Here is a 26,427-nt window from a genome sequence, read left to right as displayed (position 1 = left end):
GAGACTGCACCTTCATACATGTCTCTTCACACTGCCTGCCTAATGTCTTCCAAAATCTTATACAATTACTGCATACAACACATATAATAGTATATGGTAAGGAAATATCCCCAATTTGGCCAGCTAGTTCCCCAAAGTCCCTGGAGATTTGGGGATGCAGGTGTATGCTCTAAGTCTTTGAAGTGGTCTGCCAGTCTCCAATTGCTCAGACACTACAGTGCCATAAAACACTTGTAAATCATATCAGAGATGCCATAAACCACTCGTCATCTCAGAGATGCACTCTGAACACCAGTTTTCAAAATACATCTTCATAAAAAACAGACCCAGTGTCGGCCAGTTATTTCCATGTAGCAAGGGCTAACCCAGAAGTAAATATTGTATCATGAAACCAAGTCCCCAGCCAAGACCAAGAAACTTTCCTATGTTTCCACTGTTCCTTTCCTTTCCTGCCTTGCAAGACAGTTTGCAAGCCTTGTCATAAAAAACCCCACTTACCATAGTGATTGCCAGCTGTCTCAGCGTCACTGCTGTCAGCCCAGGTGGGGTTATAGCCAGTGAGATAGAGGATAACAGATTCACACAGGGCTGATTTAGTGTTCAGGTAGGGCACAGCATGCTTGCTGAGAAGTTTGCTTGCATTTGGCAATGCTGGTTTAAGTCCACATCTGGTTATGCTAAAACAATTTCTTCTGCCAACGAGGCCTCATGTAGGTCTGAAACATAAAGGTGTGGGAGGTTCCTTTATGATTTCAAGAGAAACTGGAGCAGACTCTTTGACTTCTCAAGGACAAAAAAAAAATCCATCAACTTGAGGCTCTTGCAAAAAGTTACAACATGGTGAAAGAAAACATTTTCTTTATCAGGAATAACTCCAGGGAGTAACCGGAGCTGTTCCTCTTTTGAGGGCATTTCAGTAAGTTGCTGTTTCAGACCTTGTTGTGGTTTAGCCCCAGCCAGCAACAAAGCCCCACTCAGCTGCTTGCTCACTCCTCCTGGAGTGGGATGCGGGAGAGAATCAGAAAAGTAAAAGTGAGAAAACTCATGGATTGAGATAAAGACAGTTTAATAGATAAAGTGAAAGTTGTGCATGCAAGCAAAGCAAAACAGGAGTTCATTCACTACTTTCCATGGGCAGGGAGGTGTTCAGCCATCCCCAGGAAAGCAGGGCTCCATCACACATAACGGTGACTTGGGAAGACAAACATCATCACTCCAAACATCCCCCCCTTCCTTCTTCTTCCCCCAGCTTTATATACTGAGCATGAAGTCATATGGTGTGGGATATGCCTTTGGTCAGTTTGGGTCAGCTGTTCTGGTTGTGTCCCATCCCAGCTTCTTGTGCACCTGGCAGAGCACGGGGAGCTGAAAAAGTCCTTGACGAGTGTAAGCACTACTTAGCAACAATTAAAACACCTCCGCATTATCAACACTGTTTTTAGCACAAATCCAAAGCACAGCCCCATACTAGCTACTACGAAGAAAATTAACTCTATCCCAGCTGAAACCAGGACAGACCTGAAGAAAAGCTTGTATGCCTGAACACTTGTCTGCTTGGATTTGTTTTTAATGTATCATGTAATCTACTAGAAGATACATGTCCTTACAAGCTTGCCTGACATACGCTAGGACGCTGGTACTACAACAACATTACCTCATTAATATAACATTACATTACAAACAAAACATGGAATAAAACATTCAACCCCCTTTGTGTGAAGACCAAGGGTCAAGTAGCCTTTATAAACTATATGGCTTTAAACATTATTTTTTTTCCATAGCTGGGGCCTGCTCAAAATATAAGCAAACTGGCCAGATACCAGGACTCAGGGAATGCTCCAGAGCTTCTGACATGAGTTACAGGAATACAGGGGAAGGGTAGCCAAACAACGTAAGGATGATCCTCTTCATATTACCTGAAAAGCTAGGTTTAAAAGAAGATTGAAAGTGCAAAGGCTGAATCATAAGGCAAATGCTTGAAGAGACCCCTTTAAGCTTCAGCAGGCAATCTTAATTGTAGTTCTTCTAGGTGTGCCTGCTCAAGCAGGGGGGTTGGACAAGATGATTTCCAGAGGTCCCTTCCAACCCCTGCCATTCTGTGATTTTGTGATTCTGTGATTCTGCTTCCTATCTTTGAATACCTTAGTTTGCACTTCTGCTAATATACTTGTAACGTATCGTGCATGCATTTTTCTAGGCTGAAAAGCAAATAAGCGCTTTCCCTTCTGTGCAATTATGTTCCCCCTGCAGGTTATCTCCAGAGATTACATCTTTTGCTCTGCCCCACTGACCTTTGCCCCTTGAGCAAACGCTGGGGTTGTGAGATGTCACCTGGACCGTGGTTTAGCACCTGTGCGACACTCACCAGCACAGGTTTCAGAGGTATGTGCTGGCAGCAGATGCTTGGTGAGAGCGATGATTTCCATCCCTACCTGTGCCTGGAGGACCTCCCCTGAGCAGGTTCTTTGCACATCTGTTTTGCGCCTCTTCCAGTCTTCATCACCACAGCCTGTGGCACAGAGGGATAATTGAATCTTTTCAGCATTGAGGATTCAGCTCTGCGTTTCAAACTTTTTTTACCTTATATATAACACATTTATTTTCACTTAAAATAATGTTTATGTTTGTGATGGCTTCCATCAAGCTATGCATAGCTCTGTTCACTCTGCATGTTCCCCTTACACTGTGTCACACCTGCCTCACCCTGCTGTCCCTACGTGGCATTTCAGAGCTCTGGGAGGTAGGTACGATACCTCACTCGTACCAACTGCCTCTGACCACAGAGGTCCAAATGGGCATTTGCAGCTCTTCTTTCCAGGAATCTGTAGCTGGTTGCTATAGTGATAAACAAGTTGGCTTATTAGGAAAAGGAACAAAGCGCTAGAGAAAATTATTTCAAAATGGCCTATGTGCATACATAAACATGCAATCTCGTTCTTTGTCAGCTTGGGCAGCTGGTTTCTTGTTTCTAGAACAGCACAGACCCCATATACATTATTTTAGCAAGCCCAGCCTGGTCTTCACTGCCTGTCTTTTCTGACACACAGCATCCTGTGTGCAAGCATGGGGTCCTTCACTTCTGCACCGAATGATTAAATTTCTTGGGGGCTTCCACAACTGGATAGCGACAGAAAATGTACTGTCTTGGAGAAAGTGCTAGGTGATCTAATGAGTGAGGCTGAAATGAGTCTAAAGGAGCAGAATAGGACAGGAGAAATTCTGGTTTTGCTGCACCCATGTGCTGCTGCTTCCTTTTTTTTTTTCCTTTCTTCGCCTCCTGCTGACGCCAAGATGCCTCTGTGGAGACACTTAGGGTGGCGGTCTGTGCCTGTCAGATGGTAGCACATTACATTCTCTGTGGGACACCTGGCTTAAGCATCGGTCTTTTGGGCCTTCACTGACATATACTAAACCTGTTCTCATCTAAATCCCTAGATACACTGCCTCCGCTGAGATCAGGCTTGTGCCCTTGAATGTGCAGCAGGCAGTAGATGTTTTTGACACTCCTGTGAGATGCAGCCGCAATGCTCTTTTTTTTTTTGGCGAATAACACATTTTGATTGACTGAGCGATGCCAAAAGGTGTAAATTCAAACACTAGAAACTGCACTGCATATATTTAGCTTTGACAGGCAGGCTAGCCTTTTGCCTGCTAGGATTTGTGTCACCTGGTATCTGGTTTTACCCATTACAGAAACTAGGCTGATGAGCCACCTTTGCAAGCCAGAGCCAATGACCCACCTTTAGTTATCACCAGTCACTGCTGTTGAAAGAAAACCATGCAACAGTCCAAAGAAACGAACCATTCTTGGGTTTAATCTATTCAATTACAGCCATGTGAAATTGGAACTATTTCTCTGCAGTGTTTTATCCACTAGTTAAAAATAATTGCACATTTTTATATGTTTATCCAACTAGTTTTGCTTCTGCTTCCCACAGGACAGTAATAGTTCTATCAGCCACAGAACCTACAAAACAATAAATTTTAATAGCTGTATTTCAAATGCTATCTGTAACTCTGACCGTCTTTCCAATATCTGAAAAAGAACGGTCTGTGATATTGCACCTAGCCTGAGCAAATGCTGGCGTTCAGATACTGAGGGGAAATTCAAACGAAGCACACAAAAGGCTTGGCCAGCTTGTCGTGTGCCCCCCAGCCCTGGCACGTCCAGCTGGGGGGCTGTGTGGGTAGGCTGGGTCGCAGCGGAAGCCTCTAGAGGGAGCTGCCTGATGGGTGGGTGACCCGAGCGGTGAGGGGGAGAAAAGCAAAAAGAAGTGAGTTGTTTTAGAAGAAGTGCAACAGCTAGAGGAACTCTCGTGCCGTGCCTATCCTTTTCTACAGATGTCAGAAAGACTGAAACCAGTGAAAAAGGAACAAACTGGGGCACACGGTTGCTGGCTAGCATTGCAATCCCTTACGACTGTGTCCAGCCAGCACAGGGCGAAAAGTCTGCAGTGTGTTCCAATTTGAAAAAAAAAATCCTCCCTGGGCCAGTAGAGAATGTTCCCAGGGCTGAGATTTCTTTTGCATGTACATGCATATGCACACTTGCACGCATGTGCTGCTTTCTAGCACTGTGTCAAGAATTCTCCTGCCATAGTCAGGCACAGTCCACTGAAGTGGAGGTAGCTTTTTTAAAAACCAAATGAAAAATCGGGTGCCAAGTCCTGACACATCTCTGACAAAAATCTTTGGAGACTGGGGCCAGCAATCAGCAATACCATAATAGATGAGCCAAGCAATAAACTACTGCAAACAAACAATTCTGGACCAGATCCTGAAGAGAAATGCCTGCCCACACGCCCTGATACAACCCAGAATATGCACTGTACTGCATATTGTGCGTGAAACCATAGGAACAGCCTGAGTCACGCAATGATTGGTACCATCCATCACAAGTTAGAAACTCGTCCTTTGTTTCAGAGTTGCACCTGAGGTCTCAAATCAAATGTGACAATTTTTATAATAACCAGTGCTAAGGTGTTTGGCAGAAAAAAACTCTCTGTAGACAGTTTGTCCCCACAAACAGAGCGGTTATTTGACTGGGTTCCTCCAATTTTGAAAGGAAGAACATTTTGCTTTGCTTATCATGAAATAACAGTTTGATAAATAACATTTGGTTTGTACGTAGTGCCTTCATTATCTTTTACCTTTCCATCTAATATAATCTATACGTAAAGCTAACAGAAAATGCTGCTGCATTGTTTGATATCACACCTGATGTACCCAACTTATGATCTCCGAGTCCGTTCTGTGGCACGTAAAAACACATTGCAAGGGTTCTAGGTAAAAATATAGTTATTGTGATTTGTTACCAAACAGCCGAGTGTCTCATCTCATTACGTTACGGATCTTGTGTACAGTTAGAACCAGTAAATACTGCGTTAGCAAGCATACAGAAACACGTAGTTACCAGCTTTCAGGAACAAAATTATACAGACTGAAGAACACCAAATAGCTCATCAGGATACCTCCCTGGTGCTGAGTTAGTGTTTGTGCTCCTTCCTAAACTGCTGCAATTATGTTTAGCTGCTCTTATTGCTGCCTTTATTAAGGTCTTATAGCCATAAACTATCAAGTATTCTCTCTTGGCTAAGCTCTGAATACGACACACAAGTCCACTGAAGATAATATTTTTGGATGAAAAATAACACAAAGATAAAAGTAATGATTTTTAATCTTATAACATTTTTGGCTATAAAGAATGTCAATTAAGCACATCCATTTGTACCCCTTAGCTTCCCAGTTCTGCCCCAATGGCTTTTTAGGCACTGGACGTGGTATAATATCTAGAAGTGATCAGCTTCAAATTAGCTTTTCCAAATGACTACTGACTTCCAAACAAGAACAAGCAAAAGCTTCTTGGTATGTTGCTTTGATACATATGTTTGCATTATTTGAACAAATGGTATCTGTAAATAGGGTTGTACTGTAAATGAGAAAACAATGGTATGTTCAGTCATTGGACAGAGACGGTGTTTAGATGATTGTCCTCTAGATAAACTACATCAGCACAAAACAGGCAACTGCAATTTCATGTCTGAGATGTTTTTTATTTGGATATATTGAACTATTTATGCTCACTGCATTCCTCCATATTATTTCATTAATCACATAACAACACTCCTCCACTGAACATGCTAACTCTAATTAGCTCCCTGCTACACAGATGTTTCCTCGTTCAGATGTTGAGTGCCTGGTCGTGTGTCACCCTCACTTTCACATGGATTTCAGCTTCTGTTACATCGCTTCAGCGTCCTTTCTGTGTGTGAGCCCTCTGGGTTAATATGTCCTTTTGAATAACAAATTGATTGCAGATAGACATGAATGATAGATATACACAGTGCCCACATTATCTGCATTTGTTGTACACATGCAAATGTGAAGGACGCGTATAAAACAGAAGCGAAAGCAGTAGCTTAAGCCAAGGAGGCTGGTGTGAAGACATGACCGATTTCTCTAACCCGCACTGTTCCTACCAGTAAGTCAACGCAGCTGGGATGAATCACTCTATTTCTGATATCACATAGTCCGCAAGTCAGTGGGACCATCATTTGATCCATACAAGGGTACATGTTTTAATCAGAGAATTATGCAGAATTCAGTAATTTGTAAATACTAACACTGGGCTTCTTTGTTTTTACACAACATGAGGTTTTAAAAGCATAATTCAAGCGGTAAGTGTTTAGTTATGACAGCAGGGAGTGTTGAAAAATGCATCGGGAACTTCCCTGGTAGGAAAGGATTCGTAAGAGGTTTTAGATTGTGCATTTCATGTGTGTTGCGGCACCTGATGAACGCCTTTTTCTCAAAATAAAGACAGGTGGATCATGACGAAATTCTCACGAACGCTCGCAAGCCCTTCTGATAACACTGGGAAGCAGCACGGTAGAGAACGGGGGGATAAAAGAGGGGAACCGCACGAAACGGCCGCCTTATTTACAACTTCTTACTTCTGCGGAGCTCGAAGAAATTCCTCCGTTAAAAAAAAACAAGCATAAAAACCGAAGCGAGCGGCAGCTCGCCGCTGCGAGGGATAGGTACTCCGGGACGCACCCCTCCGCGGCGGGGCATGGGGGGTCTCGCCTCCCCGGCCCGGCCCGGGGAAGGCGCTGTCCCGGGGAAGGCGTTCCGGCCGCTGGCCCATGCCGGTGCCCGCCGCGGCGGAGGGAAGAAGCCCCCCGAGGACGCCGGGCGCGAAGCTCCGCCGGCCGCCGCTGCCGCCCGCTCCCCGCGGCGCCCGGGGGGCGGCAGCCGGGGCGGGGCGGGCCGGGGCGGGGCTGGGCGGGAGCCCCCCCCCCCGGCCCCCGGGAGCCTACCTCCCGCCTCCCCGCCCGCCCCGCGCTCCGCCAGAGCCGCCCGGGGAAGCGGAGGAGAAGGAGTCTCTCCCCAGACCCGTCCCCACCCCTGCCGACCCCCGGCCGCGACGGCGCGGCGTCCCCGGGCCCGGCCCCGGCCCGGCGATGCTGAGGGTGAAGGAGGAGGAAGAGGAGGAGGAAGGGCGGCTGCTCGCCGAATAGAGGCGCGGCAGGAGCGGGGCCGGGCACCTGCCCCGCCGGGCTGCCGCAGGGCACCGCAGGGCGCCCCGACCCGACCCGCCCCGGCGGCGGGAGGCAGAGCCACCCTCCCCGGCCGCCGCCGTCCCGCGGAGGAGCGGCGGGCAAAGGGGCATCCCCGCAGCCCCCCGCGGTCATGCACTGAGCGCCGCCGCGCCCGTCCATGGGGCGGCGCTGAGGGGCGGCGCGGCGGGAGGGCGCCGGGGGCAGGATGAAGTCCCTGCTCTTCAGCCGCTTTCTCCTACTGCTGCCCTGGGTGCTCATCGTCATCATCGTGCTGGACATCGACAGCAGCCGGGCGCCGCTGCCCGCCCTGGCCCCCCGCGGGGGCGGCGGGGGTAGCGGGGGGGCCCGGCCGGCGGCGGCCCGGGCGCCCCCGCAGCGGCGGCCCGAGGCGACGCTGCCCACCATCTATGCCATCACGCCCACCTACAGCCGCCCGGTGCAGAAGGCCGAGCTCACCCGCCTGGCCAACACCTTCCGGCAGGTGGCGCGGCTCCACTGGATCCTGGTGGAGGACGCGGCGGCGCGTAGCGAGCTGGTGAGCCGCTTCGTGGCGGGCGCCGGCCTGCCCTGCACGCACCTCCACGTCCCCACGCCGCGACGCTACAAGCGGCCGGGGCTGCCCCGCGCTACCGAGCAGCGCAACGCTGGCCTGGCCTGGCTGCGGCAGCGGCACCAGCACCTGCCGCCCCCACAGCCCGGGGTGCTCTTCTTCGCCGACGACGACAACACCTACAGTCTGGAGCTTTTCCAGGAGGTGCGTGCGGGGTGGGGGTGGGCGAGGCCGCGACGCTACACCGACGGCCTCCCTTCAGGCGCCCGCCGTTTTCCCCTTTCTCCTCCCCTCAGGTGCCCGCCTCGCCTCCCCTCGGGCACCTGCCGTTTCCCGCCTCTCATCGCCTCCTCTCAGGCGCCGCTCTCGCCTCGCCGCCTCTCAGGCGCCCGCCGTTCCCGCCTCTCCTCGCCTCCCCTCAGGCTCCCGCGGCTGCCCGTCCCGCTTCGCCTCGCCTCGCGGGGGCTGTGCCCCTCGGCTCGGTGCCCCTCACTCAAAGCCCGCGCACGGAGGTGTCAAGCCCTCTCCCCGGCGCGGGCACCCTCCAGGGCCCCGTCCCTCAGACGGGCTCCCTAGCGCTGCCTGTGGGTGACCACCCCTCTAAGTTTCTTGTCCCTCAACTCCACGTTTCCCCCAACTTCTTACTTCTGTTTTCTCTCTTTTCTGCGGAGCGAAGCAAGCGTAGGGTTTATATAAGGCATCCTGTGTGTCTGTTAAAACTGGGATGAAAAGCGATCTTTTAATTTATTTTTTTCAAGCTGCGTTCCTCTCCTTCTAGGGCAAACTCACATCAAGAGTCGCCATCCTTCACAGTTTTTTCTTGGCGCAAATGAATTAAGCCAGAGCCGGCTCCTTCACGCGGAGTTGCCCAGTCTGTTTGAAGCCTTTCGCTCTTAAAAGCAGCAAATCGTTTGTGTAATGACTAAACATCCTTTCAGGAGTCTCTTTTGTGAAGGGACCTGTTTTTGTCTTTATTGCAGCCCTTTGGTGAAGGGGTTTTCTCCTTTTTGGTGGGAATTGGCAAGCTCTTGGAGGAGAGGGTATCCAGCTTGCTTTCTGGGATCCCCCTAGCAGGAAGGAGGGGTGTTTAACAAGTGGACATAAAACAGAAGAAGAAAGATCATGTACATCTTCTGTGACAGCTAGAAGAGTAACCTTGGCAGGGAAGTGAGGGAGGAAAACAGAAAAGTGGATTGGCAGCAGATGGGGAACATAGAGGACTTCAGACGGACTGCAGTCTGTGTCTTCCGCTGGCGGACAGCACTGTATTTAGTGGTGTACACCCATATTCTGCAGTTTGGAAGCATTGTGATTCCTCACATGCTTTATAGTCAGTAGGTTAAAATGAACACAATACACAGAAATACGAAGCACGTGAAAGTCCTTAGAGCAAGTTCTTTTAGAAAAGGTTATGTTCGTTTGTGTTCAGATTTGTAATGCATCCCTTTCCGTTTCCAGTATGCAGGCAGATGCAGGGTTTGTGTTCGGCAGGGATGCTCTACTTCCTTTGCCCATTTGGCATGCAGCATGGAAGCTGCTAATTTGAAGACCTTTGCCTGGAGGCTAAACCTTTCTTGTCATTGATTTTCTTAAAATCTCAGGGCTGTGCTTAGAGCATTATAATGCGGAGTAATTACAGGTACCCATCTTTGATGTGATGGGAGTGTCCACCTCTGTTCAGGGATATAAAACTGATCTGATTCAATCTTAGGGAGTCTGTAAATTGATACACTTCACAATAAATAGTGTGGGACAAATGATATTTGGAGAGGAATCTCACCTTGTTTGTCTGGTTTTTTTTAAGTACTGATGTTGGGGACAAGCTAAAGGAACAGTATTGGCAAGCATGTCACTTGAGTGACCCACAGCTGCTGAAAGGGCATCCAGTCAGGTTTCTTCTTTTATAATTTCCTGTGTTATTCTTCTAATTGCTGTGTATGATGAAATAAAAAGGTACAAATTACCTCTCTGATCAGCTAGGAAATGCAGGAAAGCAAGGGGATAAATCTGTCTGAAGGGTTAACCTTGAAAATTGCAAGCACAACAGGCAATCTATGTTTCCTTTTGCTAACAGAAATGCTAACCTCCAGCATGTAGCTCTGTAGTCCGAAGGCTGCTCTTTCACCGGGGTTCAGCTGCTGCGGAAGAGGTGTTCATTCTGAGCCCAGTGTTGGCAGGCAAACATGCGTGTGTGAATGAGTTTTGCCTGTGAAATGTGGTGGTTGGAAAACTGTTACAGGGAGCGGAGAAGGAGCTTTTGCTTCAGTTACCACTGCAAGTTCCCATGGCTGTTTTCTGGGGTCACTAATGAGCTGTATGCCAGGTCTCTGGGATGCTGCTGGTAGTAACATGGGGAATGCCTTGTCAACCTGACTTCTGTTAACTTTGCCCCTTTGCAGGCTTTGCCAATTGGATATGCCTTTATGACAAGTGGGAAGTTGCATTTGGAGAGAGCCAGGAGTCTTGTTTTCAGTCCAGGCACTGCTTGAGGGTTGGGTTTGTGGTTTTTTTTTTTCCCTTGTCAAAAAAAAATTCTCTGACTTTATGAATTCTGGCTTGACAGCGCTGTAGTAAATCCCAATCTCTCCTTCAGGGGTTGATTGATTTATGAGGGTAAACTATGCTCATCTTCTCTGAGCATGAAGAGAACAGCTTTAGAATGCATTGTGTGCATATGAAATCTGGTAGTAATTTCTGTCATGAAAGTGGTGGTAACGATACCTGAGAGGGAGGTTTTTTCAGTTTGTTACCCTGCCAGGAACAATTCTGCAGACCTGCAGTCGCAAAATCCCAAAGGAGTTGTGGTCAACTATAGTCTGCTTGCTGGGGAGGGTAGTGTGGATGTAGAGGGATGAGACAGGAGCTCTGAATTCTGGTCCTACCACCATCCTGTGCTGGCTGAGTGACCTTCAGCGTGTCACTGACTAGCATCTGTCCGCAAGCGGTTATGTACATTTGCTGGCTTATGAAATAGTAGGTCTGTCATCTTTGTAATGGCTTTCTTCTGGGTCAAAGCCGGTTTCAGGAACAGCAGTGAGGGCTTGAGGGGATGGGAACCAAGGCTACTTAGGACCATAAAACCAACATGGGAGAAGCATTGGTGTTGGGGATGCCTCTCGCTCAGAGGTTGACAAAGCATTACTGCGGAGCAGAAGGCGTGCCAGGTAGCTGCATGTCAGTGAAGGATTATGTTTAAGGCAGCTCCTTTGCTGTGGGTTTCCCTAGCGCCCTTATAGAAGATGGAGCCTTTTTAACAAAGCAAAATCAGCAGAGGCTTTACTGTGAGTAGAAGTGTATAAACCAAAAGGAGCATACTTTGACATGAAATCCCATTGGATACTTCTGAGAGCTTTTGATGAGGAAATTCTAATCTCTGTCCGAAGTATTTCTGTCTGGTACTTATAGGAATGAGTACCTTATATTTGATACGGAGTTAGCTGGGCCAAATAGACCTGGGCCAAACGTGTTTCATAGAAATCAGGAAAAAAAAAAACCAAACCCCAACAGCCTCAGCAGTGTTTTGGTGGAAAATGTCACCATCTGTAGTAAATCTGGAGCCCTCTGATGTTGTTTATAATTGTGGTTTCCTAAGACATATGATGGCATGTGGGTATATAGCTTAGTTTTTGACTGGCAAAATTATGTCCTCAAAAGTCCAACAGGGCAGGGTCTGAGCAGGTTTAGTTGTGATTTCTAAAACAAGGCGGAGAGCCTGGTTTGTCTTTCTGCTGCTACAGTGTATTCAGCATTGGCTCAGCTGAGCCTTTTGTTAGGAACACCTTCCCTGGAAAGGCTTTAGGGAAAGGACCAATTGGTTTAGTGATTGTGAAATTCCTTAGAGTACTAAGTGGGGCTGCAGCAATGATGAAGAAATATTTCCAGGAGTGGAGGTGTTGCGTTTAAGTTATTCCCAACTCTGCCTACTTGAGAGTATTATGGTGGTCAGGTGAAAAATCATGCTTTTGCTTTAATGCTGGTGGTTCTGGCATATGGTATTTTGTCACTTATTATTTGGGGATCCAGACCTTGAAAATAATTTATATTTTTTCTGCTCAGGTATGATCTGTTCACCTGGAGGTGTCCATCTGCATCTCTCCCGTCAAAAACAACAGTCTGCTTTCTGAAAATATCTTTTTTTATCAGTTGAACATCAGCCTGCATTCATAACAAAACCACTGAGGCGCCTGAAATCCCAACTGCTGTACTTGATATGCTTTACAGATGTTTCTACATGGATCATCATAACTTCTATTTTTTTACTATAGGCTGTTCTTTTTGGACCGACTCTGTTACAGTTTGTTACATTTGTGCTTCATCTTATTCCTGAAAGCAAGTTATTGTAATGTTGTGACTGAAGTCTAACAACTGCCAATTTCATAGTTTTAGAATTCCAGAAAGAAAACCTTAGATAAAGCTGGCATGCCACCTTCAGAGACTTTAAAAATAAGATTAGCCTAAGCACTGGAAACCAAAGCTAGATATAGCTATGTTCCACTTTCCTTAACTCTTCACATCATTCGTGTGTTTCCATGTCTGAGGCTTTTTCTCTGCCCTTTCCCATATTGCAAGTAGTTAGCCAAAGGCCACTGCTTCCTTGGTCTGTGTATAGGTATGTACGCAAGTTGGAGGAATTAACGCTGGAGGTCCGCTCTGCTCTTGATTGTGCAGACTCCCCTGAAACCTTTGAGGGTGAGGGGTGAGCTGCTTAAGGAGTACAAAGAACAGGAGTAAAGGTCTTCAACATGTGTGAGAAAGTGAACTTGCTGCATTCAGAAATGTGTTGATTTTTAGATATTCCTGTCTAGGTTATATCTGTCACCTTTGCTCATATTTTGCTCAGAAACCTAAACTGAGGCGTCTGTGAAATTAAAATACTCATATCTAAAACTATGGCCTCCCTCGTTTCCACCACTAGCCCTTTGGTCATTGGTGTCTAAAACATCATAGCAAGATTTGCTAGGTGCCCGGAGTGTGCAAGTATGGCATGTACTGCTGTCTTGTCTGAGTGCAAGTTGAGAATCTGCAGACTCGGTCTCCTTAGAAGAACCCACGCTATAAGGTGTGATCTGAATACAGCCTTGCAGCATGGAGTTCAAAGTATATCACAGCATTAACTATCATTTCTAAGGGAAAAAAACCCCAAACACTTATTTAATAGCTTAGCAGTTAGCCCTGTTGCCCACTCTGTTGGGGACCAGAATTCAATTTGCTGTAGTTGTTGCCTGCACAAGAATGCCTTGACTATGATGGTAGAGTTGAAGCTGGAAAGGAGGAGGTAGGAGGAGAGAGAGCTCAACCCCTTCTGAAGCTGAGGTGGTCTTTACAGGTAATTCAAGATTCGCGGAGTCACGGTGAAGGTAAGAATATGATCAGCGAAGAGGACAGTCAGCTGGTTTGTGCTTTGCAGGAGTAACTTAAACATCAGATTAAACAAAAATTCCGTAATATTTTGAAGGTGTGTTATTGCTTCTGTAGTGGCCTGAATTGCCCAGGTAGGATCATCCTCAAATCAGCCAGATGGGAACAAAGATTCATGAAGAACAGAGGGAAAATAGGAAACAATTTTTTTGGCTAATGGGCGTGACCTCCTCATTGAAGGTCAGGGCTGTCCAGCTCTGGTAGTTTTCATAGCGGCACTGTAGAGCAGAGGGCAAATTGTGACAGTGATTCAGACTGAAAACATTTTCCTATGCCCCTGTCCTTCACTCTCCTGAAAGGTATGTATGAAGGCAGCAGATACTCTAATGGCTCTTAACAGTCGGTAGCCCGCAAAAGTAAATCCTTGTTATTAAAAATAGAAATACTTGCAGGCATTGCATTTCACGCAGGCTTCAGTTTTCCCAATGTCATCTTTGTAAAGTATTTTGAGAGCAACTCAAGACAGTCATTACAGAAAAGGTGAATATTTACTATTTATTTCAACTTTGACTAGGGGAGGGTTAGTGCTCTTTCGATAACTTCTACATAACTGTCCTAATCTTTATACACTGTATTAAGCCAACATCTGTCTATTTTAAATGGATATATTTATGCAAAAAGATTTAAAATTAGCATAAGTGAATCTGTTTACCTTTGTAAACATGGAGATCTTTTGTTCTATCTCTTGGAGCTGGTCGGAAGAATCAAATTTTTGCTATAGTCTTAAAAATAACATTCAGTAGCCTAGACAGAATTAAATATTAGTTGGCAGTCATTAGTTATTTTCTTCATAATAAAAAAAGGTCTAAATAGAGTTAGCAGTGCATTAAATACCTTTCTAGTATATAAATGATTTAAGAATACATGACAGGTTTTTAAATGCACACTGACATTCCCCCTGCACATAGGCATGTAATACCTATGCTAAAGAGGCTGGATTAGAAAAGACTGGTAGCAAAACAATGAAATAGCGTAAAACTGAGAGGAAACTGTGACCAAAAAAAAAAGCTATTTGAAACAGATTTATCCCAGTGAGGGACTGTGGGTTACAAAGTGCTGAGCACTGCCTGTTTCTGCACTTCGACAGCAATCATCGTCTTACCTGTGAAACTGATGCTGTTACTATGAAATTAATTTTGAATGCTCAGCAGCTCTTCAGAGGTACAGTGAGCACAACCTTTCAGAGTAACATAAAGTAGGATGAGAGAAAGAACTGTTAAGTAGAAGGGTCAAAAGGAAATATGGATAGCAAATGTTTTGGAAGTCTTCCCAATCCAGAGAAATTGGCTTCTAACCATTTTAGTTAAATTTAGTACAGTTTTCTCCTGTAGGGAAGCAATATTGACATTTGTGCCCAAAGATGCTGTTATAATTTAGAAGCATTAATCATTGTATCTGATATGTATGATGCTGCCTGAGAGAAGAGAGAACTAATCTATCCTTCCTCTGCACTGTAGATTGGACATGAATCAGCAGAGGATGTTTAAAGCAGATGTTTGGAAAAAAGCTTTTGAATACTGAGGATGGTGAAGCACTAAATCAGATCACCTGTGAGGGTGGTGGAGCAGGCTAGATCAATTGACAATTGATTGACAATTGTTTTGATTTGTAGGCGCTTTCTGCAAGTTTTCCCATGGAGACATACCCTTTATGGTCAAGTTTACTGACAAAAAATTTGCTTTCTGAAGTTACTCTCCCTTAAGCATCACAGTCCCTGAACCACAAAAACCACTGGCACAGATTTTCTGTGACTCAGGACTTCCTTTAAAGTAACAGTAAGTAGGGGCAGAAGCTCCATGTAATGGCTAAGTAACAGGGCGCAGCATTGCTGCAGCTGAGCTATCCCTCTGACTCACAGTGCAGTCATGTAAGTTTTGTTGAAGAAGGATTTGGTTTTAAATGACCTGTGAGTAATGCAGGATGCCTGTGTGAAAACTGATACGAACCTGGCTGCGCTTGTGCTTTAACCTGTAACATTTTCCCCTGTGGAAGAGTTGTAGTGAAGGAGCTCTAGATCCTGTCTTTGGTAATAATCAATTGGAATTTTGCATAGAAATCTGGCTGAGTCTCGCTGGGATGGCGGGGGCGAGCCTGGAGAATAACCTGTGGTCTGACCAGTACAGATCAGAAATTATATGGGGGTTGAAGTGGTAGAGAATGGGGCAGGGGGCGGGGGGCGGAAAAGCTTACTCTGCATGGCAGCCAGGTTTGTGTTTGCTGTGAGCTTTGAATACTGAATAGAAATGCATCAACATCGTGCTGCAAGAACACTAGGATGGTTGTTCCAGCCTGGAAGCCTTTTCACTGTAGGAAGTATGGCCGTGTTGTTTTCTGTCTGTCATTTGCCTTCATTCCCCTTGGGCTTTTCTGTTTTGTTACTGGCTTGGTATCTTCCCTATCCATCAGTCTGGTGCATCCCATTAAGCAGCTTTTCTTGATTGACTAATGAGATGCTATTTTTGGCAATGCTTTTATCACTATCTTTTATTGCTCAGCTACATTTTCTGCATTTTCGCTTGTTATTCTTTAGTGGTTCCTCCATTGCTACTCTACTTACTGCCCATCACCTCACTGGGATTTCTTTCATCAGTTGTTACTTCCCTCTCCAGTCATTTCCTTGCCTGCTCCTTCCCAGTTGTGTCCCCTGGCTTCATTCAGGTTTGTTCTGCCATCTTAAAGTCCTTTTCTCATCTTCCCCCATCCAGTACATCACTCTCCTCCTATGCCCAAGCCCCCTTTCAAATAATCAAAAAATATATAGAGGCCAAAAGCATTTTGTCCTACCTTAAGACAGCCGTCTAAGCCAGGCAGGATGAATCATGTCAGTAGGTTCCTATCTCTGTTTATTAACTATAAAACTCTAACTAAGATAGACCAGATGACTAACTTACAGGGAGCTAAGCGTAAGTAAGATTTGTTACATCCATGTAAGCTACTAGGACTTAAAATGCTGACATAATGTGCTACTGCACATTAAAATGACAGGTAGGAGAGTAATTTAGGAAGCTGTTTGTAAGTTACAGGATTTTGGCAGTTGTTTAACCCACAGCAATAAAGCGATTTAGAATTAACATGTTTTTGAATCACCTTTTTGTGTCCCAGTGATTAGCAGCATCAAATTCCAGATGCAAGCTGGCCTTTTAATCCAAATAATAGCTTTCTCCCCATCATACATAAATACAGCCTTAACACATCAGTGTGTTAACTGCAGTAACGCTGTTCTCAGAAGATTAAAAAAAATATTCGTACTTTCATCTGCCTAGCATATCCTGAGGCTGTAAGGTATTTCAGAATTGGCGGAAGTACTGGTCTAGATGTGCTCTTTCAGCTTTTACTTAAAAGGGATTGCTTTATTCTTGACACCTGTTTATTTCATTCTCCAGAAATGTAACCTGTGTGAATAAACGAAAGTAACCCAAGCACAAAATAAAGAGCCCTGTAAAGGATTACTTACTTCCTTCTGATGTGTGGTGGCTTTGGTGACTTAACTCATAGACACCAAGATGGACCCAAGACTGTAATAACTAAAACTTCTTGGGTCATTCCATGCTGGTTTCATGAGGTCAGTGAGATACTTCTTATTGATAAGATTTTCCTACACACTGTGTATGGTAAAGCATTCACCTAAATCAGTCTGGTTCTGCTAGAATAAATGCCGTGGCTGCTGTTGACCAGTTCAGGAGTCTCGTGTGATCTGGCTCGTTTTGTGGTACAGCTGCCCAAATGCTTACTGTGAGAAAAGGCAGGGTATGGCCTTCCCATGCATTAGCTACTCACGTGTAGTTAGAGCGTGCCTGCCCCTGTCGTACAGCACTTTGTTTACCATGGGTACAGGCAGTTGGCACAGGGTAGCTAAAATGCTGTAAATCAGTACACTAGTAATTTCTTTAGGTACCCACACCCTTCAGAAGGTATTAATGACAACACAAAAAAAGTTAGTGGGTCCTGTGGCTAACACTGGTGTAGCACAGTTGGGTGTATGTGGCTTGACCATGCCCTTGGAAACCTATTGGAAATTTGCCTGCGTAGGCAAGCCCAATGGGATGATGTCCTGTGTCTGTAACCTGTAGAGAGATTCCTGGCAGTCTCTCACTGGCAATTAAAGAGTCAATGGTTTGGACAGAATCCTTGTAATGAGAAATCCCTCTATTCCCAATTGTATACGTACCCTGTTCTTATGTAGTAGGGACTGCTGCTACTGAGTGAGATGGTCTGACTTGCTGCAACAGTTATTAGTGTGGAAGTGAGAAAATCTCGCTAAACAAATGTATAGAAACACAAAGAATTGGAGGGAGAGAAGGTGCGTGCCTCTCTTACGTGTGTACGTACATATTTGTGGATTTTTAAATATGCATTTAATGCCTTCCCTATGTGAAAGTTCTCCTACGAATCTGCTAATGTTTCTAGCTTAGAAATGTGATCCTGAGTGATGTGATGTCTTTGCTTTTTCGGGTGCATCTCCTGGGAGTCTAGATGATATGCATGATAAATCTTTCACCTTGGCAGAAAGAGGGGGAAGTGTTTAATATTTAACCAAGGTTGTCTTTTACTTCAGCATCTATTGATAGGGTACTGCAGTTACAAATATGTAAAACTGTTTGTTTTTGCTAAGAGGAGTGCTTGAAAGGAGAAAGGGATAACCTTTCCCTAAGGAATGGCCTCAACTACAACAGTATACAAGAGATGGTTTTAAAAATTGATCAAATTAATCCTACGTTACACTGAAAGAGTTTAATACCTGCTTAAATAGGACCATATTTAAGCACAGTAGTTAAAACAGTGGCGTTTGCATCAGTGTGGTTAAGTTGTGCAAGTTGCTGTGTCTGTGCACTCATCTTCTCAAGTTCTCACGCCAGAGTGTCAGTGATCTGCCTGTGGGGAGCAGCGCGTCAGGGTTCATGTCACGTTACCTCCTGTTTACTGAAGAAAATGGTCTATTAACCAGTGAGCTGAATTCACTGGCTCCCAGTCATGCACACATTTTGCTAAAGAAAGAGTAATTTGTAAGTATCTATAGATTCCTCTAGGTTATATGAGGACCATGTTTCCAGAATTTTATTTAGTTATGTTTACACCACTGGGAGAAACTCCCATTACTGGCAACAAATTAGCAGAAGCACCCTGCCCGACCTGCTTTCTGTCCTTCTCAGGAACTCAGCTGAGCTTTTCAAGAGAAAACGTAGAAGTTAAAAAGGCTTAGCCCAAACTTAAATCTTTTTTTTTGGTGAGCCTTTATTAGGTCTGAGCTGCATCTGTTGTACAAACCTGGTACGTTGCAGGTCGGGAAAGAGTTGTGTGTTGCAATTTCCTGTACTCAGTGTATTTGCTACCAGTCTGAAATTGTACTTGTCTTAATGAAGTGTGTATTTGTTAATCATTATTATAATATTCTCTCTCGCTGGGCTTGTATAATACCTCAGCAATCTATAGAAATAACCCTACTGCAAGAATGCTAGTCTTGCAGATTAAAAAAAAGATCTACTACACCACTGAAAGCCCAAACAAACAAGAAAACGAATGCTGTTTTTTCATGTATTTTAAATTTTTTGTTATTAAAAATAATATTAATAGGATATTTTCAGTAGAATTGAAGTGCTTATGGGCTAGAGAGCTGGAGACTTCACAGACAATGAGTGGGCACATGCAGCTTTCAAATACTTACTCTGTTGGGCTGAAATCTGTAAGCTGGAATTGCATTTAAATACCTAGTCTTGATGATTAATGTGTAGGCTTTCCACCAACGCTTAGAAAAAAGCCTACTAGGAAAATGTGCATGCAGTCAAAATGCCTGCTAGGAAAATGTGCGTGCAGTCACGCTGTGCCTGCCTCTTGCAGATGCGTACAACCCGCAAAGTGTCAGTGTGGCCCGTGGGACTGGTAGGAGGACGACGGTATGAGCGCCCAGTCGTGGAAAACGGCAAAGTTGTTGGCTGGTACACTGGCTGGAGAGCTGACAGGCCCTTTGCTATTGACATGGCAGGTAAGTACCCAGCTTCATGACACGTGAATGTTTCTCATACTATCCTTACATTTCTCAGTGTAAGTGGTTTTTAAAATTTCCGAAGTACAGCCACTCTATGTAGCCCTTTAGCACTAAATACCCTGGAAGTTTTAGCTTGCACATCTGGTCTAATGAAGTTGCTGCTCGGTGGTATCTGAACTTACTTTTACTTCTTTTTTATTTTATGCAGCAACTTGGCTTTTATGTTGTATAAATTGTTTGTCTGAAACAAGTTAATTGTAAATTAATTAATCCAATTAATTTTTGCAATGAGTCCCTGCCTTTCATGATGTCATCAGTCTACACCAGGCAGTGTAAATGTAGACCCTTCTTAGACCTCATGTTGTAAAATGCTACTCTCATGCAATTATTCATTTTTTTTACTGGTTATTTGGAATGATGGTGATAACTGTAGATGGATATAGTTTGAAACACTGAGCTTAGGGGAAAAATAACTGACAGCTATAGCCTAGCAGATGAAGGCAGAAAAGCTTCAAAATGGATCTAATCAATTTTCTGCTGGGAAGTTAGCGTGCCACATAGCTCTGTCTTGCTGTCAGTCCATGCTTAGACAATCTTTTGTATATATTTGCAACTGCCACATGAATCACTGCTGTGCAGAAGTCCGATTTCTGATGTAGCAGCAGCTGGTTTCCCAACAAATGTAATGAAATTTGCACTTAAGCATCTTCTGTATTCAGGAAGGAGAGGGAAGGGGAAAAGTAGCAATACAAGGGCAAGAATGGGGTAGAAATAGCCAGACGTTTTCTATTTCTGTTACCCGTATGTTTTGGGAGATGGAAAAGGACAGTGCTTTCTCATCTCAGCAGAATATTTTTATACGGATTGAAATGTTTGATGAAAAGTATGTATGGTATGTACAGTACAATTGGTTAAAAAGAATAAAGGAGAACTAATAGTAGTTAATACCTCAAAGGAAGAAACAGCAAGTGAATTTTTCTGCACTCTAGAAGCATTTCAAGTGAATGGTGTCATCTGGCATGAAAACAAATATTTGCATGTCCGGGTAGAGGCATTCCTTGGGGGGAAAGTAGGTATGTCCACCCCAAACCTGTGCATCCTATCGAGGGCTGCAGCTGTGCATTTTAAGAGTCTCTGCCTGTGGACTTACATATTGATACTATGCTGTAGAAGTGGTTACTTATGGGCATTGTAAAGATGATGGCATGGTTCATAATTCATTAGCAGCAGGCAAAAAGCCTTTACACAACATTGGCCAAGGGACTCTTAATCCAGAGGTGAAGAGATACACGGAGGGTTCTTAAGTTGTTTACACTTTGCAGTTCCTGGCTGAAACACTGGCATGAGTGGAAAGCAGCTCCATTAGGAGCATTACCTGCTCATACTTTTACTGAAGTAATGGAAAAGGAGGGTTATAGAGAAAAAAGTACAAATGTTGAAAGTATAGGAAGTTATTGCAGATCCACAAACAAGGAGTTACTACTTTGAGAGAACTTTTATTAGTCTTCAAAAATTAACTGAAGAAATTAAGCTACACTTTTAATTTCAGCAAGGAGAGAAATGGATGCTGTGTAGGCTGGTAAAAAATATGTTAAGTTTGTAGCTTCATTCCCCTCAGGAGTATGGTGGAAGGGCACAGACAAACAGAACACAACCTGCAAATCCAGAACTGTCTGAACAGGTACAATCTACAGGATGTATGTTAATGCTCAGTTTTCCATCCTTGCCCCCCTGTCCCAACTCCCCAGCATACCCCTGGGGACTTGGAGGGCTTGCTAAGAAACCAAAGTCCATGCTGTAGCGTACCACTGGAACTCCTCCATCTGCTGGCACCAAGTATACAAGCAACTTAGGTTATACCATATACCATATAAGGAAGATCAAGGATCTCTCTTGAAAATATTACCATGAAAAAAACCGAGGTGCATATATTAAACCACTCAGCTGTCTACAGCTGTTTATGACTAATGTTCTGACTCCCAAGGTGATGGCAGGGAGGCTCTCTCTGGTTTACAGGAATATCTTTTTTGCTGATTTTCACAGGAGTTTGATCATGAGGCTGGGTGTGAAAAGAATGGCCACTTGAAAGGTTTGGGACCCCTGATTTAACTTGTGGCTGTTCAGAGGAGGTGCATCCTTGCTTTTAGGCTTCAAAATAGACTTCAAAATACAGGGTCAAATTCAAATCTACTACAAGTGGAGACAGGGCCTGCTGATTTCTTCGGGATCAGCTCAAAGACCCTAGGCTGGCCAACTTCCCTAGATTCTTTGACATACTCACACATGGCAATCACATTAGATCAGTTCAGTAAACATTGTTTCTTTTCAGAAGTTCATGGTTAACACCGCTATTCTCCAATGCTGAATTGCATTCAGAAAGCAGAGTAGCCGTTTCCTGTGTTGCTTCTTGTCTGGCAACCAATGCACCATATGAATTAGTTCTGGTGTTAATTTTAAGTTCTGCCTCAGTTTTAACTGTAGGTGAGTTCTAGAATTTGACACAGACTTCCTTACCATCAGGGAAGAAAAGCAAGAGAGAACTAGGTGTTGAAAGGAAAAAGTGACATTGATTCTGAGGTAGGCACTTGTGTTGTTTATTATAGAGCTGATTTAAAATCTTCTATATTAAATGATGCTGTTAGTGATTCTGTGATTGTGGCTTGTTCCCAGTGCCAGAGTTTTTCACCACTCATGAGAACAAGTCAGATTGTGATTCTTCTAATGTCAAGATTGTTCAAGGGAAGCAGATGCATGCTTTACATTAGCATTCCAGGAGCTACTTCAGTCATAGCGATTAATCCATGCCTGTGAATCACTGGGCAAGCAGATTTTGGACTTACGGTCCAGAGCTCATCCACTGTGCCAGAAGTCTTCCTGCTAGGGCCTGAGCAACCGCCTGTTTTTTTGGAGGGGGAAGCTACTTCCTTACGGTTCCCTGAGAAAAAAGCTCTTCTATGAATAACATTGCAGCCCATGGCATATTTTGTCTGACTGGAAGAGGCACTGCTGGAAGTCAGAAGTACAAGCTATGGCAGACGCCACACTTGGGACGAGCCCCCAGACCACACCCACACACACCCCCACCTCCCGCCAAACGGTAACAACTAGTTTAAATGTTGAGTTTAAAATCGAGAGCCTCTTCCACGGTGAATTAACTGTCAGCAGATGCCTTTATTATGAACTGCACAAACCCCTGTTTGGGTGCCTCTGCCCTCCTGCAACCCAAACAGTATGTCACAGGGACAAGACAACTTGATGGAAGCGGACCCCAAGCCATGGCATGTTCAACAAGCCAAAGGTAGTGCCTTACACTGACTGGAAACCAGCGTATCCGTTTCAACCTCAGCACTGAGCATTAGCATTTATAGACTCCAGAAATAATAAACGCTTCCAGTCCCCGGGTTGCCTTCAGCTACTGCCCTATCTAGAGCATTCAGGAAGCAAAGGCATTAATCATGGCAGCAAAATCTTTAAAGATCGGCTCAGTCTAATCAGATGAAGAAAAATGGTTCTGTCTTTTAACAGAAGCCGTTGATCTAGCACCAGTCAAGGTGTGAATTAACAGAAACAGCTTCCGTAGAAAGAAGCACAGATGTAATCTTTGCCATGTCTCCCAGGTATCTTGTCCTCCAGCAAATTAATTCTTATCTAGGTGGCTCTTCAGCCAATTTGATTTAATTTACAGCCTTGCATTAAACACAAAAAAATAAATCCCCAAAACACCTCTTCACACCTGGCTATGAAATTGTCCTGTGGCATTTCATATGAACTTAAGCCCAATATGGCCGTGTAGAAATAATGATCAAGTAAAAGAATTGTATGCATGTGGCACTGTTCCCGTTATGCTACACTGGAGACAAAAATCCCAGATTAATTCATGTTTGTTTGGGGATGGAATTCAGAACAACAGTGTCTTTTCATCTACTGCCACAGGATCATCACCTAGTGAGAGAAATAACCAGTGCCAGTCTGGTCAAAACCTGAAGCATCTCCTCTCTTGGGTGCCAAAATGATCAAACTGTGATAAAAAGGTCAACTGAAAGTTTTTTTTCTTCATGGATGACCAGTTTATATCCCAAAAATTAAGTTTAAATATCTTTAAAAAGAAAAAGCAGTTCACACAGCCACTCAGGGTTCCAACACTGCCTCCCTTGCAAAGCAAACAGGGTTTTTTGGTGCCCAAAGTAGCAACCACACTAAAGCCCAGGTGCACCAAAAATTTCTAGTTTGTTCTATTTGGGGGGGAGAAACCCTAATCAAAAATACTGGACTGAACCAGGCCAATTTGTTAATCAGTAATGTCTATGGTCATCTTCCAGGGGGCAGAAAGCCAGCTGTATGCACCACAGCTGTCCCTTGCTGAGGGAGTTTAAACTCTCAACCTCAGCTCTTCACGAACAATTACGCTTGGTTACAAACAGCACCCAGATGGAGCCCACCTTGTGCTCCCTCATAGCCGGGCAGGCAGGCTTGCAGCCTGCTGAAGGCAAACACTGGGAAGAAGAGGCCAAACTGCCTGCCGAAACCCCGCAGCTGCAGCAGAGAACAGCTGGATCCCAGCACCACAGTCTGCAGAGGAGCTGCAGCGCTTAACTGCGCAGCATGAGGACAGGCTACAGCCAGAGTCTCGCACCTCCTGGAAGTCTTTTATTCACTAGCATACTCTGCAAGGTGTGGATAAGCCCTTTCCATCTAGACCCCTGTTCTTTATCTTAGGGAGGATATAAAGTTAAACAAGTTTTCTTCAACTGTGTCTGTCAGTGGGAAACCTCAGTTTACATCCAACCCATAGTCTTTGTGGGCAGGGTCTAATCTTTATTAAAAAAAAAAAAAAAAAATCACTTTCTGATGTTTCCTGAGCTCTGCTACAAGCATGATAGCTAAGACAAAAGTGGTTTCAGTGTGCCGCCTTTACATGTGATGTAGTAATTATTTCCTTAGATTTTCCTCTTTAAAAGGCTCCCATAAAAGCCAAAGATACTTTCAAGGAAAATAGAGCAAGGTAATTCTAGCAAAAAAGGGGATAGATTTAAATTGCATTAGAGACAGTTATACTCGTTTGAAAATGAGGAAATTTTAATACTGGCTTTAGAATTAAATGATCTTGCAGTTTTCCAGAACAGATGTCAAAACTGTTACTACTTCAGTCATAAAGGGACAGCTGGAACCACTCTGAACTGACAGAAAAAGGGTTTCTGTGGTAGGCTTGGCAATTAGACACACGGCGTTACAAATGTAATTTTTCTTTACAAGTGTATCAGTTGAGTTTTGAGTCATACCTAAAAAAGCATACGTGTGACTGAACCTTGCTGAGTGAAAACTGGAGTTCTCTGTCAATAAAGGCAAATTGGAGGTTCATGAGAGCCGCTTCAGAGAGGGCGAGTTTGTAAGGTCCCTTTGAGGGACCCAACGTATGTTAGGAGAGGAACGCCTGGCAAGGAGAGGCACGTGTGCTGACGAAGTTCTTTCAGCTGTGCTGTGCGATGCACAGATCAGCCGCAGACTGTCTTGCAGACCAGCGTTGGTGAAAATGACTCAAGCCCACACTAACTACACGGCCACAAAGGCACAACAATAATATGGCTTGTCTTTCATCAACAATAATTTTAAAACTCTCTAAAGGCTAACAATCTCCAAAGACCACGGTTGTTATAAGTAACATATTTTAACCTTTTTTTTTTTTTTGACTCTCATCTTTAAACCTAGAAGTGTTTGTATAGTATAAATTTCATACATTTTATTTTACTTAAAATTCAGTTTTATTTCTTATTTAGCAGTAGAAAGGAAGCACAGTCCAAGATCTTAACAGTACCTGATTTTCCAGGCAAAAATGCATATATCCCTACATGACGGGAAACTGATTAAACATATTGAAAATATGGGGCAATTAAAAACATCTGATTGCACCTTCAGGGCAAAACAAAACAATGTAGGATGTACAAACCTACCAAATGTTGCCTATCCATATAATCAAACGTACACATTTTTAAAAAGAACATGGGAGATTTCTAGGCTTAAGTGTAACTTGCACAAAAACGTAAAGCCTAAAGGTTTTTCTTAACCTTTTTCCCTACCCCCCTCTCTCCAAGGATTTGCTGTGAGTCTTCAAGTGATTCTGTCGCATCCAAAAGCCGTATTCAAGCGCCGCGGTTCTCAGCCAGGAATGCAAGAATCTGATTTTCTGAAACAGATAACAACGGTGGAGGAACTGGAGCCTAAAGCAAACAACTGCACAAAGGTACCGATTTCCACGCTCCCTAAAAAGCTTCCCTATTGTCGCTCCCGATGACTGTACTAACACAAATGTTGTTTTGCAGGTTCTTGTATGGCACACACGAACAGAAAAAGTAAATCTAGCTAACGAGCCAAAATACCATCTGGACACAGTCAATATTGAGGTATGATGTGGAGACGCAGTTACACAGGAAGTACAGTACGACGGGCGCGTCGGAAGGCGTTCAAATTCAGCCAGTGAAATAGCCTACTTCTGCGCGAGAGCTATTAATAGTCATCTGACGGACTTCTGTGGAAACAAAAGGAAGCTGTCAGATACCCTAATAAGCAAATCAAGTGGGTGTGCTTTGTTCTAACTTGTCTGCATGCTTTTCTGACCTCTCGTCTCAATAATCTGACACTTACCTTTGTTTTAAGGCTGTTTCCACGTAGTAAAAACAATCAAGAGAAACGTGGCCGCAATGGAGTATTTTCAAAATCATTGTTTATGTATATACTTTTTGTATTTATCCAGCTTGATGGTGTAATTATAAACAGATTTTACATCGCCAACTGTCCATCTAAATATTTGCATAAATGGATCCTCCAAATTGAACATGTTTTCCTTCGTTAAAAGTAGAATTCTTGAAGAAATAACGGCCAAATAGGTCATACGCGAATGAAATAAAAACCCACAATTC

At 44.3% G+C, this 26,427-nt stretch overlaps 1 protein-coding gene across 1 annotated transcript; it reads left to right on the top strand.

Annotated features, from left to right (window-relative positions):
• Positions 1–7,716: 7,716 nt before the first annotated feature.
• B3GAT2 (beta-1,3-glucuronyltransferase 2) lies at positions 7,717–26,369 on the top strand. The gene is made up of 4 exons (XM_075087068.1): positions 7,717–8,316; positions 19,366–19,510; positions 25,603–25,751; positions 25,831–26,369. The coding sequence occupies exons 1-4, from the start codon at positions 7,768–7,770 to the stop codon at positions 25,915–25,917; spliced, it is 930 nt and encodes a 309-aa protein (XP_074943169.1). The 5' UTR covers positions 7,717–7,767; the 3' UTR covers positions 25,918–26,369.
• The last annotated feature ends 58 nt before the right edge of the window (positions 26,370–26,427 follow it).

The sequence above is a fragment of the Phalacrocorax aristotelis genome, chromosome 3 (genome assembly GCF_949628215.1).
Source record: "Phalacrocorax aristotelis chromosome 3, bGulAri2.1, whole genome shotgun sequence".
NCBI classification, from domain to species: Eukaryota; Metazoa; Chordata; class Aves; order Suliformes; family Phalacrocoracidae; genus Phalacrocorax; species Phalacrocorax aristotelis.
Note: the sequence above shows the minus strand (reverse complement) of the source record. Positions and strands in the feature narration are given on the sequence as shown.